Source organism: Uranotaenia lowii, chromosome 2 (genome assembly GCF_029784155.1).
Source record: "Uranotaenia lowii strain MFRU-FL chromosome 2, ASM2978415v1, whole genome shotgun sequence".
Taxonomy (NCBI): domain Eukaryota; kingdom Metazoa; phylum Arthropoda; class Insecta; order Diptera; family Culicidae; genus Uranotaenia; species Uranotaenia lowii.
The window spans coordinates 368827374-368842058 of NC_073692.1; the positions used below are offsets into that span (position 1 = coordinate 368827374).

The following is a 14685-nucleotide window of genomic DNA, read 5'->3' on the forward strand; positions in this document are numbered from 1 at the left end:
TGATGCTGTGCCTGCCGAATGTATAGCCGAAGGCCGAATGGGCATCGTCTCACTTCGTGTAACCGAGTATTATTCTTCGGCCACACACTATTGTTAGTTAGAATTTGCCGTAGTATAACATTTTAAGATTGTATCCCATTTACCCGAAAACCATTGCCCAGAATGAATTTTTTCCCAGAATGACAAATACCCGAAATCAAACCCCAGAATGAACCATTTCCCAGAAAAAAATTCCCCAGAATGCACCATTTACCAGAAATTTTTTTCCCAGAATGGACCATTTCCCAAATTTTTTTTCCCCAGAATGGAACATTTACAAGAATGGCACAAATCCCAGATTTTTTCCCCTAGTATTTTTATTTGTTTTCTTTTTTTTTTCTAATGAATTCTTGAATATTTCATATGATTCGAAATTAATTTTTTCAAAATGATTTTTTTATTGAAACTAAGACTTTGAAATTTTCCAACTAAATTTATTTTAGAACCAATATTGTGCTTTGTTTATGGTTTGGGTACTTTAATTGATTCAATGCTTATCATGGTCCTTTAAAAAACCGTTTTGGTATCCGACTCCTCACGCTGCGCGTTCGAACTTGGAAGACGTTTTTTCCTTCACGCTGTCGCGTGGCGGACGGGGCTAAGGGATCACCCCTAGCTTTCACGCAGACCTAGGAAGCCCCGGCAGACCTAGACCAATGTAATGGGGCCGCCGCTTCCGACGGCGGGTCGGCGGCCACCTCGGATTTGGGAGCTTCGGCGGCTTTGTGCCGCCTCAGCCCCTTCATCCTCGTTGGTTGCGAATTAAGTTATGAAACCCCATTTTTTTTGTAACAATTCCTTTTTTTTTATAAATTTCTAGTAGGGATAAATGTTTTCAATTTTCTGGGAAATGGTTCTTCTGGCGAAAAAATTTCTGGTAAATGGTTCATTCTGGTGAAAAAATTTCTGGGAAATGGTACATTCTGGCGAAAATTTTTCTGGGGAATGGTTCGTCTGGGGAAAAAAATTCTGGGGAATGGTTCTTTCTGGCGATTGGAATTCTGGGGATTTTTCATTCTGGGCAATGGTTTTCGGGTAAATGGAGTACAACCCATTTTAAAATCAGCTTGGCAAACAAAGTTGCAAAAAATTACATCGGTGATATTTCTCATGACCCATTTTAACTATCATGTCATGACCGATATATTGGAGATTTCAATGATCAATGACAGAATGGAAAAATCTTTCTTTACCAAAATAATCATTCATAGCATACTTTCATTTCAAAAAAATCTTAAACTAACGACATGTGAGGAAAAGAATGGGTCACCAGTCGCAGTTTCTAACTCATGACTATGACATTATCCCGCCCCTGTTTGCTAGGCTTAACTAATCACCTTCTTCGCTCCGATGGAATGATTCACAAATTTATGCTGTGTCCTTTATAGCATATGACTTGTTCCATAAATTTACCATGAAGCTCTACGGTAGAAATTACATCGTGAGAGGAAGTAAATCAATGCAGAATTCGAGAAAAGGTAACGAAAAATGGGAAAGAGTAGGAGAACTGCAGACACCTACTAGTTTGCATTTCTTCAGATCTAGAGGATCAACTTGAAAGAATGCTAGTTAGTCAGTTCAGTGTCTCCTATGCTCGAAGCTTTTTCTTCTTCGCTATAAATACGCTTGGAATTCGTCCTATCGACAGCCATCTACATGAGAGTCTCTGGGCAACGAAAAATATACCCTATTATTCTGCGCAACGCGTGAGGTGACGATAGTCGAGTCACCCGATTCCAGTAGTCGCTTCAGGTGAGAAGCGTCTTTAAGCATTAACTTTTTGAGTTCTTATCCTAATCAAGTAGTCAGCTGGGCATGAACCTCTGTCTCATCGGCTTCGGGAATAAGGTGACAAGACTCATGTGACTCCGATTCGACTCGACTATCGTCACCTCACGCGCGGCGCAGAATAAGGGGGATAGTCACCGGACTGAAATGCTTCAGGGTAAAGAAATAGAGTGGAACGGACTCATGAAGTGCAAAAAATCATGGAGAAGAAGGGGCAGATGAAACTCCGTCAAATTTGTTTCGAATCGCCTTTAAACTTGATCTAAAGTCTGCTTCATTTAATATTGGAACACAAACAATTGTGTGTAGTTCAGTCATTTATTAACGAATTCATAATTTGTTTTTCATACAAATGTAGCATTTTCTTTACTCTTTCATAAAAAAAATTAAAAAAATAATTCATTGCTGTTTCGAAGAAATTCTCGTACTTTTCCCGTAATACGGCACATTAGGCGGCGCACACCCTTTTCGTCCACCGTTTTGGCGATTTGATTCCAGCAGTTCTTCATTTGAGTCATGTTCCTAACAAGTTTTCCCTTTGCCTTAAGCCTCCGCTTCGTGATTGCCCAGTATTTCTCTATCGGCCGGAACTGGGGGCAGTTTGGGGGGTTGAGGTCCTTCGGTATTACGTTGACCCCGTTCGTTGCGTACCATTCCATAACCGTTTTGCTGTAATGGCAGCTTGCGAGGTCCGGCCAAAACATTACTGGACGGTCGTGGGCACGAAAAAACGGCAGAATCCGTTTCTGTAGGCACTCTTTTTTGTAGACTTCTGATGTCATTGTCTTGTCAGTGAGAAAGACTTTGGTTTTCTGTCCACAACTGCCTATCAAGGTTGCCGAAATCACAGAAAAATCTGTAATTTCACAGAATTTTGAGCAAATTTTCATCACAGAATCTGTGTCACAGAACACAGAATTTTGAAATTTTCACAGATTTCACAGAATTTTGAAATTTTGAATGGATTTCTGAAATTATAATTTTTTCAGGCAGTATAAAATTTAGATTTCTTACTTTGAATTAGAAAAGTATGATAAGAATGGTAATAGTAATTGATTTTGTCCAATAAAATTGTAAAAAAGACCCAATTTATCATAAATTTTCTATAAAATTCAAGGAAATAGCATCACAGAAATCCATCACAGAATTTTTGGGTAAAATCACAGAAAGTCAGAATTATTTTTCTCAAAAACACAGAATTTTTTTCGGCAACCTTGCTGCCTATCCCCTGCCAAATCATGTACTTGCGGGCGAATTTATCCGCAAACACGAACTTAAATTTTGCAGGTACATCCATCCGAGCCGTCGCCAAATAAAATTTTTGACCTGGGATTTGCCCAAAGTCCGCCTTCACGTAGGTCTCATCGTCCATCAGAATACATCCGTCGAACTTGGTCAGCACTTGGTCGTACAGCTTTCGAGCACGGATTCTGGCCACATTGTTCTGCTTCAGCGTCCGATTTGGCTGTTTGCTGGCTCGGAATGACCTTATTCCTTCCCGGAGACGAATTCGTCGCACCGTACTGTGAGCGGCCAAATCGCGGTCTGAAAGATTGGGATTCCTCTTGACGGCCTTGATGACTTTCCCACGCAGTTTCCGGTCGACAGTTCCACTCCGACGCTTCGAATGCGGCTTCCGAGCCGTCGTCAATGTTTCCTTGTACTGCTTGATAACACGCCATACGGTATTTCTGGGCATTTTAAGCTGTTTAGCTAGCTTCGATGCCGACAACAATGGATTTTCAAGAAAACTGTGCACAATTTGATCTCTCGATTCGGCTTCCATGGCGGTTGTTTACAAAATGCTATCGTTTGGTGTTATGACATAAATACATGGTGAAAGGTAATGAATTTCCCGACACGTGGGAGAAAAAAGTTTCCAAATCCGTCCACCAGGAGCGCCACAATGAGCAAAAGAATTTGTTCCAATATTAAATGAAGCAGACTTTACTTTATCCTTTAAAACACGCTTGCAGTCAAACTTGAAGTCAAGCTCATTATTTATGTTTATTTTTGGTAGTTTGGATCTCAGGTTATTTCGTGATGGTCACACTTAGGAGTCATTCAAATATTACGTAACGCAATTTCGATCGTTTTCAAACCCTCTTCCTCCTACGTAACAAATTCTCATCAGATTTTCTATCCAAAATCCACAAAGTGTAACAAGCTTCTGTAGCTTCTAGCTAAACTGTCGACCTTGCAGACGAAATACCCTCTCTGGAGCCACACTTTCCTATAGATTTGCTTGTTGATAGTACCTACTAGTTGTGTTGTACGGTGTTTGATCTACGTAAGTCGCCTGGTATACTGCAATTTTTGCCCAAGTGTATTTTTATTAATTCAAAAAGCTTTCAAAAGAATTCTGATGACATTACAAAGGGAAATCAGATCCATAGAAAGTTTAGGAGAGGTTGACCTAAACCCTCAGAAAGAAAGTGTAATACTTGCAAGATTTCTCAAGCTTTCAAGAAACAGCACGTAACAATATGTAAGGGTGACCTTTCAAACAGCAATGCGTTTAAAAGGAAAATGATCGAAGACATATGTAGCTCTCTGGAGCCACTCTCCAGATTAGCCGGGTAATAGTACTCATTTTAAGCAAATTTGTGCCAACGTAAGAACTTAACTACACAATAAACACACGACGTATTACAGGACACGGCACTTAACGTTCTTACAAACGGAAAAAGGATTCAAAATTACCTTTTTTATCGACCGGTTTCGGGCTCGATGTTGCCCATCTACAGGACGATGTCCGACTGATCACACGAAGGAATTGCTGGCAGGATCGTACTACGGGTGTCGTAGTATTCGTCGAAAGGATGGTTCCTTTATGAGATTTTCCTTTTGGTGAAGGTAAAAAGCGGCGACGTACTTGGTGGGTCATCTTCATTAATAAGCGGATTCTCGGAAGTACTAATTAACATTGACTCCCATGCGTTCAAATGTGAGGCTTTTCTTACACATTTCCTAAAGATCACTTTTTCTCAGTTTATGAATTGATCCATTTCCGTTGCATGGGCGGCTACGCTGGATTCATTGACCCTGTTGTTGTCTACAGCATTCCTATGTTCTTTGAGTCGAACTTCAAATTTGCGACGAGTTTGACCAATGTAAACGGCTGGACAACTCTCACAGGGAATTTCAAAGATTCCAGATCTCTCATCTTGCGGAATCTTATCCTTCAAGGAGACCAACCGATCCTGAAGGGTGTTTCCGCTCTTGAATGCTGTTTTTAAACCGTGTTGAGAAAGGATTTTTGTTGTCCCATTAGTTAGTTTAGGGTGGAACGGCAGGCTAACTCTGTAGGGCTCTTCCTTCTCTGGCCACGCCCGAAAAAAGTACCGAAGTGATGCAACCACTTTCAAGCCAGAGAAGGGAGAGCCCTACAGAGTTAGGCTGCCATTCCACCCTAAACTAACTAATGGGATAACAAAAATCCTTTCTCAACATGGTCTGAAAACAGCATTCAAGAGCGGCAACACCCTTGAGGATCGGTTGGTCTCCTTGAAGGATAAGATTCCGCAAGATGAGAGATCTGGAATCTATGAAATTCCCTGTGCCCAGCCGTTTACATTGGTCAAACTTGTCGCAAATTTCAAGTTCGACTCAAAGAACATAGTAATGCTGTAGACAACAACAGGGTCAATGAATCCAATGGAGGCTCACATGATTCCTTCGACACGCTCACGACGTCACTAGAGAGCTGTTCCGACGATGAGCTGAAACTGGAGATGGTGAAGAGTAAGCTGTTTGCCGAAGTGGCGAAACGATAACGTGGACCGTCGAATACAGCGCTAAAGGCAAGTTTTACCGGGAAAAAGAACTCGCTGGTGTTCAAGAAAAGTGGCCACAAAAAAAAAGGAATGTCGATTGTCCGCGAAGCAAATGGAACCGGGAAAAGGTCGTTCGCCAAAGGCAAAAGCTGCCCATAGTGGAGAGGAATCCGTAACATTCGCTCTGATGGGTAGTACACAAACACATGTTGATGACAGGATTGTGGACTCCGGAGCGTCCCGGCACATGTGCAGCGACCAAGAATTTTTCAACAAAGGTCATCAAAAGCCATGTGAAAACGATCAGCTTAGCGGGTGGAAAAATTGCAAAAGTTGAAGGTGTTGGCCATGGTGAATTTTTGTGTTAACATTACAATGGAAAAACTACGAAGGAATCGTTCTGTTTGTGTCGAGTTTGGAAATGTTTGTTTGTTTTGTTCAGGACTTTAATCCTCTTGGGTTTATTCATCCCATCTAGCTTGGAAATAAATCAGCTGTCTGTACCAAATCTAGTCGCACAAGGTGCAGAAGTACTATATAACGAATGAGGATGCTCGATTCTTCTTGGTGGCCAACAAGCGCCGACTGCTGTCAAGGCTAGTGGACTCTGCATGGTGAAGACATCGCAAAAAGTGGTGATGGCAGCAAAAGATAGCCATAACGTTGACTGCCAGAACGCGTCGCATCGGCGCTTTGGGCATCGTGAGCTCAATGCCATCGGTGAGATGATGCAGAAAAATCTGGTGGTCGGACTTAAGATGTACGATTACGTAGTACGAGAGGGGTGCGACTGCTGTCAGAAGGCAAAAATGAGCCGGAAGCCGTTTCCGAAGTCGGTGTAAAGAAAATCTAGTGTTGCCTGTTCTCTATCTCGCGCACACTGACGTTTGCAGCCCTTAGAAGAACGTGTTGGTTGCTCGTCATCAATATTTTATAACCGTTGTAGCATTATAATTTAGTATGTGTAGTTATTTCGTCTTGAGTGTGTAGTCAATCCTACCGATAGAGTGTAAAAGAAGCCAAAGATGCGTGTTTCATTTTAAGAGTGTAAGCTGCCAAACGAAAACCGCATGAAAAAAGTAAACCATCGAAACCAAAACAACATCAAAACAAGAAGACAAATTCGACCGCTGATCTCGTGATCGTTTTAATAAATTTCCGAGTGAAATTGTCGTTCGCCGTTACTGCGCACTCTGGAAATGAAGCCATCAAAACAGGAGGATCTATCGTATCGGTTGATGCAAGAATGAGAAAGCACAGCGACCTAAATTGCATCAGATTAAAATGCTTATTCCTTCCACTATCAGACAAAGGAGACTCGTTCGCGACACGATTGGATCCCAGTCGCAAGAAAGTCCAAAACGAGCAGGAACCAAAAGTTTTGTTCCTGGGAAGCGAATAAGAAAGCGAAAGAAAACATCACACGCAAGGCAGAGTGAATCGAGTTAAAGTTTTCCCCGGCAAATTGCGTCAAAATCGTGTTGAGCTTTTAGTGCCGGAACGTAACCATAATCTGGACATCATCCCACTGATGGTGGACGTTTTGGTAGGAATAAGACAACGACCCCCAGTGGTGAGTAACAATTTGTTGAACAGCAAAGTCGGAAGTGCTAAGCCAAGATTGTGAATCAACAGATCGTTGCTCGGGAGCTAATGATGTCCAGCTCAGTCTTCAGGCCAAGCCGGAACAGAACCAGCCGGAAGCAGACAGCGAAGATGTCCTAGGCCTTTGCCATGCGCCCGTTGAGCAGTGCAGCCAGGCAGGGTTGCCAGAAACTGTGATATGCCGTGATACCAAAAGAAACCCGAGCTATGATATTACTGTTGTTTGTGTTACACACAACGAAAAAAATCTGTAAAATCACATCATATATGATGTAAATAAAAAGAAGCATCATATATGATGTGATTTTCAGTGCGAGTTTAGTATTACACGTCTGTAAAATTAAAATAAAAGTGGAATATTCAACTCGCACGGAAAATTCATTCATTTTTGGCGCTTCGTTTTGGTTACATCACATGTGATGTAATTTTACAAATTTGTTTTTTCTGGGGCTTTTTTGAATCCAATTAGAAATAAATCCTATTATTGTTCATTGAATTTTTTATTAGTATATTTTTATTGGAATTAGATAACATTGGGTTGCACACGAGAATATGTTATAAATAAGTTGTATTCCTCGATGTAATTTAACTTGTTCTTGAATACGGCGGTCTTGCAGGGCAATCAAAGTCGTTCTCCTTCCGGAAGAAGAAAAATTTGTTGGCGTGGCGGTAAATCTGCGGAAAAACAAAATGAAAATTACCACCCGGCTAGATAAATTTGCGAAATGTCTCACCCGAACAACATGATTTTTGAAGTGGTTTCCGATAGGGCCAAATTGTATTGCAGTTCACTGCAGCTAACAGGTTCAGATTTCTTGCTCGTCCGGCTCAATTTTCCTGAAAGTTATTAAGTGAAAAGTTAACTACTTGAGATTAAGTTAGGCAAAAAAAAACTCACGTTAATATCAGTAGCTTCCAGAATGTAAATGTAATACCAGGGAACAGTATACATTTTACGTCTGATTTAGATCGCGAAGACAAAACTGTAGGGAGAATTTAAAAATATTGCTCATTGCTTCCAAAGGTTGCTCATAAAAGAAACTTACTTTCATGATTCTATGGCGGATGCCAACGCCAGTCCATCACACGGTTTCGTAACCGGAAAACCCGTCATGCACCGATCGAATAAGTTTCTGATTTAGTACATACATGGATTTTCAAATTTTAAAACCGTTCTACGGCTTGGGTCCAAATTTATGCAGAACTGGATTATAATAATTCCAACCGTCAATCTGAGCATTTGAATGAAAACACCATCACCGAGAGCAGCAATCCGGTCTCGGGACTGATTCAGTGAATGCTGAAATAGGATTAATTTCTTACTTAGTATCGCTCTAACACTAATCAGATACTTAATTTCTTACCATCTAGCACCGAAGGTGGAGTAATTTCGTCCGTATGCAATTTGTAGAGCATGAAACCGTAGTGTCTTCCACTAGAACCTTCAAGTCGGGAGTTCCTTTTTGCAGACGCGTTATCGGAAACGCTCCTCCGCCAACTGCAAGTCGTTTGAATCCGGTCCAATTTCGCGTTCGTTACTCAACGTCATCAGGTGACTAACTGCCGAGAACCGCTGCCAATTCTGCCAATCTTCTTACCTGCAGCCGAAGAATTTTTACGGAGCCACTTTCTGGGGGGCAATGTATTTAGTGACTTATTTTTGTCAGCTTCTTTCCCGTTCCGAACTTAAACGAAATGAATAATAATTATTCGTTTAGATCAACTTCGATCAAAACCGACACCACTTACCTTTCCATACTGAATTTCTTGTGTTGGATTTTAGATTTAGCCATGAATATAGCAATGAATAGGTTTGAAAAAAAGTAAACAAAACTGAAAAAAAAATACAACAAACATGAAATATAGAATGACAGTTTGAAATATTTCGTTCAATGGACTGGAATATTTCACTCACATTTTAATAACAGCAATAATTCCTAGCATAGAAATCAATGAATATCCTTTGAAAAATGTTATGTTCTTTGCATTTTTATTATTTCTGAACTTCCGAAAACTTTCTAGGTCGTCTTGAACACGAGATCTGTACCAAATCAAATATTTACATGAAGTTTGAATTTAAATGCATTTATAAATTTACATTGCATCATTGCATGTCAAGTTATTCTGATAAAACTTCGATTTCAGTGTTTTCAGCGTTTCTTTTTTTTCCTAGATGTGCAAATTTACATTACAAAAGCATGTTCTGTGTCATGTAATAATATTGCGTTCCTTTTTCAGTGCTGTAAAGGATTCATACTTTTTGTGTTTACGAAAAGAAATCTCTAAAATTACATCACATATGATGTAAATAAAAAGAAGCATCATATATGACGGAATTTTACATTAGCAAATCTTGTTCTGTGTCATGTAATTTTAGTGTGATTCAATTTCAGTGTTGCTTATGATTCAAATATGTTTTATTTTGTAAATTTACATTACAAAATCACCTTCTATATCGAGTAAAATTATGGGTCTTCACTTTCAGTGCTTTTAAGGATTCAGATTTTTTTGCTGTGTAGCTATCAGATGTTGGTTATTAAAATAGGATACGGGCCCGTGAGTGGATAATGTTGAGCTAGCTTAGGTTTTTAAAAGGTCTGGTGGCAGTAAATTATTGTGATAGCTACAAGTTTTGGGTTTTTGCGTGTTTGTGTTTTGGGTAAGAGTTAGCCGTGAAGCACACACTGAAAAACAGTGGTGCTCTAAATGTTTCACTGTCATCGAGGAGTGCAGCAGATTTTATGTTCTGTATCTGTTGCAAAATAACAGCGAAGTTCCGGAGAAGATAATGGAATATGTGGCCATGATGAAAATGCAATTTGTTCGGAAGCCGAAAGTGGTCAGAAGCAACCAAGGTGGCAAGCACACGGAGAGCGCGCTGAGAAATTTCTACAAACGGGAAGTTCAGTCCGCAGTTGACCACAAGCTACTGAAAAAACTGGTACCTTATCAACTGAGCCGGTGGATTTCGTTAGATGTCAAGCTTCCTGAGTGCTACTGGACCAAGGCGGTGAGCACTGTCGCTTATCTGCAGAACGTCCTATAATCGAAGTCTGTTCACACACACGTTCTAATCGCCTAGTAGAATGTGGGAACTCGTTGGACCACAAAGCTCATCGTTTCCAGGAATGAGCAACACGAATCATCAGCCGCAATGCCAACTTCGGTGAGGATAAGCGCTTTGTAGAAAAGAGCCTATTGAGTGATCGGTCGAAAATGAAGCCCCGTTGGCAGTCAACAAGAAGGACCGCTGGACGAGTCGGACGTTGATGATGATCCACCGGACGACGATGATTTCGTCTGCAACACCGCAACTGATTCTACGCTAACCGAAGCTGACATCTATTCAGTCATTGAAAATCCCAGAATGCCGACTCGCCGAACCAAAGTTGTACCATCAGCTCGCTATTCTCCAGCTGTTGGCATGATATCCGTTGCAGCTGCTGAGCCACAAAAATATGAGGAAGCAATTACCGGACCTTAAAGCGTGTACTGGAAGGTGGCTATGGACGAGGGATTCCGTTGCTTGTTGGAAAACGATCCCTGGCAGATCACAACGCCACCACCTGGTTGCATGAAAGTTGGTTGCAAGTGGATGTTTAAACGAAAATAGGACGAGACCGGCAAAGTCGTTCGGTATAAAGCAAGGTTAATCGCCCAAGGATACTCCCAAAAGAACGGTGCAGATTTTGACGAAGTCTTTGCGCCGGTGGCTAAGTAAGTCACTTTGCGTGTATTGCTGACGGTGGGAGCTGAACGAAATCCTTCGTCAAGCCTGTGGACATCAAAACAGCTTATTTGTACGGTACGCTGTATGAAGGAATGTTCATGAAGCAGCCAACCCGCTCTTTTGCTATTAAGACAGGCTGCTTAAATAGCTTCTGATTTCAGTTAGGTTTATAGATTTAAATATTACTCTCAGGAGCCACTCGCCTCCATTAGTTCGTTTGTGATACACAGCTAGTTAATCTTGTCGCATCTTCCGAATTTCGGGGCTGTTAAAATGATCACATTCTTTTGCTATTGAGGCAGAAAGTTGAGTCTGCCAAATCAGCTTCTGAATTCCGTTAGGTTTTGAAACACTTCTCTCTGGAGCCACTCGCCCCTATGAATTGCTACATAGATGGAACTTGCTTTCTTATTTTATTGGTCGTTCCGTTTCAGGGAGTTTTCAGACTATAAATTCTACCATTTTTAAATAACTAATTTAGTAAATTTCAGTCATTGGATTAATTTTGAATTATTCTCTTTCCTTCCAGGGTGTTCGAGAATGGAACGGAGACGATAATGTCGTACGAGAACGATGTACTAAAATCAAAGACTGTGAACGGAGTCGCTCAAGCTATTTCCAGTTATAACCACTAAGGCTTAACTACTATTAGAAGTTTAATGATAACAAATAATGATTCATTAATCAAGTAAACAAACAAGAAGAAGGAAGGAAACCTAATCACATCAACAACAACAACTAGAAACACCTATATCATCACCGTTCGTTCGTTCATTTAAGAGTGTGTGCTCTTGTGCTGCAGTCGTTGAGCTGTAATGTTTGCTCTCATATGTCGGATAAGGAAAGCGCAAAAGGCAGGAAAACGAAGGCTGCCGAGAGATGGTGAAAAGGGAGAAAATTTTAACAGATTTCCTGCAACCCACCTCTACTTGCTTAAGACAATTCCCTGGAAAAGCAAGTTTCCTGGAATTTATCAAACAGCAAGCAACAACGTCTACAAAATACACACTTAAACACATCTACACCCTCACACACAAACGGATACAAAAGCGTAAACACACCTACACATCTAGTGAATTAGTGATTCTAGCGTTAACTATTACCAGACCGAAAAAAAATTAGGAAGGCAACCCATCATCGAGGGACGAAGAAGAACTGAGTAGAAACCCCGGGCGGAAATTGAGGAGCTTTTCTATCTACGAGCTGAGGAAAGAAGGCAAAAGCATAATCAAGAAGCGTGATATATATTTTTAATTTCATTGCGAAAACGCGAAAAACGGAGAACTATTTTTGTTAGGAAGCATTACATACATTCAATGTTCAGAAAAACTGACCGAAGTTATCAGCAAACCAAAAGAAGAATAAAAAAAAGCCCAAATATAAGCACACATCGGAAAATCGTTACACCAAATAAATATGATAATGATAAAAAACAAAATCAAAATGCTGCAAACATACCACATTACACAGAAGCAAATTTTCTCACGTACTCACTCAGATAAAACGGCAAACGAATCAAATCGTAAATACGCAAGTTTTGAACCAATAACAAACGTAAAGCTACTACTAGAAGAGAATCATTTGTAAACTAGGAAATAGATTTAACATTAAAAAAAAACCCGAACAGAGCAAAACAAAAATTTAACCTACAATGAAATAGACAAAATACCAACTTACTTACTGTAACATAAATCGACAAAAGAGCAAATAAATAGTCGCCCCTATTAAGAAAACGGAATAAAGTACAGTTTCCGACCTTCGACAATTATGAAATGCTAAAAAGCACCCCACAAATCTGATCGATCAGTTTACAGACAAAGGTTTCATTTTAAAGTTTTAGGGATTAGCATCGGACTTGGTTTACATTTGGCTTAGTACCTATTTACCTAATCGCTAGTGAATTTAAAAAAAAAAAGGGAATCCCAAAAGCGAGAACAACCAGCAAATGTTTTTCATTTTTCGAATCACATTTTTGTTGACGAGCGTTTTTGTTTCCTCGCAATCCTAATGCAACTTTCATCTTCTCTTCCTAGAACGAAGTTGACCAACACAAATAAGCTAGAGTAAGCTTGCAAGCATTCAATAATTTTGCTAGAGGGCTACAACTCACAAACCAGCTGCTGACGATGGTGTAACAATAATCTTATTTAATTTAGAAAAAAAAAATGTTTAGAAATCAACACGAGAGACAAGTGCTTCAAACTTCAAACTAGGTTGGGTTGAGTTTCCTGTTAGCAAATTTTTGAACCAACAAAACTCTGAAGGAAAAAAAACACAGAAACAAACCACACTACCATAAAACACTTAACAAATAATTAATTAAACAAACAAAAAAACATACAAGGATACTAGGCATCATAAAAAGGAGTTAAATGTAATAAAAAATTGTACATGTGGTTTATACATACAATTTACTTGGTAATGAGAAGGCACACTCCTCAGTCGTTGTGTTTCGCTCTTCGGTAGTTTAATTTTTTTTTCGTGTTCAGTTTTGTTTCAAATCTTCTTTCTTTCGGTGTTGTGTACCATATTATGTATAGAAGAAAGAAATGTGTTCCCTCTACAAAGATTGGTCGTGTTAAAATGGAAACTCTTCAAGCAAGACTAATCCTTGTTAGTCCCATTTAAGAGGATTTGTCTCACCTAATCTTCAAATTGGGATTAAAAATGTCCAGAAAGCCGACCGAAGGTTGATTGTTGAGTGTCCTGCTGTTTTTTCCCTAGACCACGGATGACGAGTGTATGTGCTGAATACCTTATTTTAAGTTTAAGCAGCAGCAAGTTGTATGATGTTCATTTTTTTTCGCGCATTACGAGTATTGATAAAATCACCTCTATTAAGTAGCTACTGTAATTATACCTATTAAATTTATTGTAATCTATTAAATTCAATTGCACCATTATAATGAAAAACTCTTTAGCAACGCGGCGGTGTGAAAAAAATAAGCGAATCAAAAAGCAAAGAAAAACAAAACAGTTGAAACAATGAGAAAGGGCAAAATTATATCGATAAGTCACATTTAAACCGCAATTAAGAGGAAAAAATTAAACAAAACAAATCTGTAATTACTGTAGCGTGTAACAAATTTAACGATTTATTCAAACAACCAACCAGATGTAAAAACCAACCAACATTGAAGTAAAAAGAAAAAAAATAATGCTAACCGCTGGATGCAAATTATAGAAATCGAAAAACAAAAAAAGGAAGAAAAATTGTACACATTCATTCATTATTTAAGAGATAAAAGAAAGAAGAACGTATTCATAGGCATATTGTTGTTTGTGGTGTTGTTCGAGAAAGACGATGAAAACAAACAAACAATAGACAACAAGAAACAAAGCAAAATAACAAACAGTTGAAATAAAACACAAAGCAAATGATGATTGACGACCGGATGTGTAACAAGCAGCAAATGTAAAACAAACAGCAACAAAACTATGTACTACAGCTGGCAAACAATGGAGCGGAAGCGAGGAGCGAATTTTATGCATTAAAGATTTCTTAACGGATGAAAAAAAACAAAGTAATTTTTACTGTGTGTTTCTTTTGTTTTAAAACTAAAATGTATCCCACAATTGCCCCTTTTGAAAAAAAACACTGATTTCAGCTATCTAGAGAATGTTACTAATAAGTTAGTTTACTTCGCTTCAAATTTTTCCAGCTGGTCCTTGGAAATATTTTTTTTTCAGATTTCCATACTCTGGAGCTCATTTAAGTGATCGTTTGTTTTTTTTTTAAATATGTAA

The 14685-nt window shown here is 39.3% G+C and overlaps 1 protein-coding gene and 1 long non-coding RNA gene across 4 annotated transcripts in view; one reads left to right on the forward strand and one right to left on the reverse strand.

The window, feature by feature from the left end:
• The window catches only part of LOC129743752 (dnaJ homolog subfamily B member 6-A), a 263174-nt gene extending 248697 nt beyond the window's left edge, over positions 1 to 14477 (forward strand). For all 3 annotated transcript variants that reach the window (XM_055735893.1, XM_055735895.1, XM_055735894.1), the window contains one exon: positions 11468 to 14477. In XM_055735893.1, coding sequence (XP_055591868.1) covers positions 11468 to 11573 — 106 coding nt within the window. In that variant the 3' untranslated portion in view covers positions 11574 to 14477. The remainder of the gene's footprint in view (positions 1 to 11467) is intronic.
• On the reverse strand, positions 7732 to 8879 carry LOC129743753 (uncharacterized). The gene is made up of 5 exons (XR_008736675.1): positions 8573 to 8879; positions 8255 to 8508; positions 8107 to 8191; positions 7943 to 8045; positions 7732 to 7883 (listed from the first exon to the last, which is right to left on the reverse strand). It is a non-coding gene; the product is annotated as an uncharacterized LOC129743753 (long non-coding RNA).
• Positions 14478 to 14685: the final 208 nt, after the last annotated feature.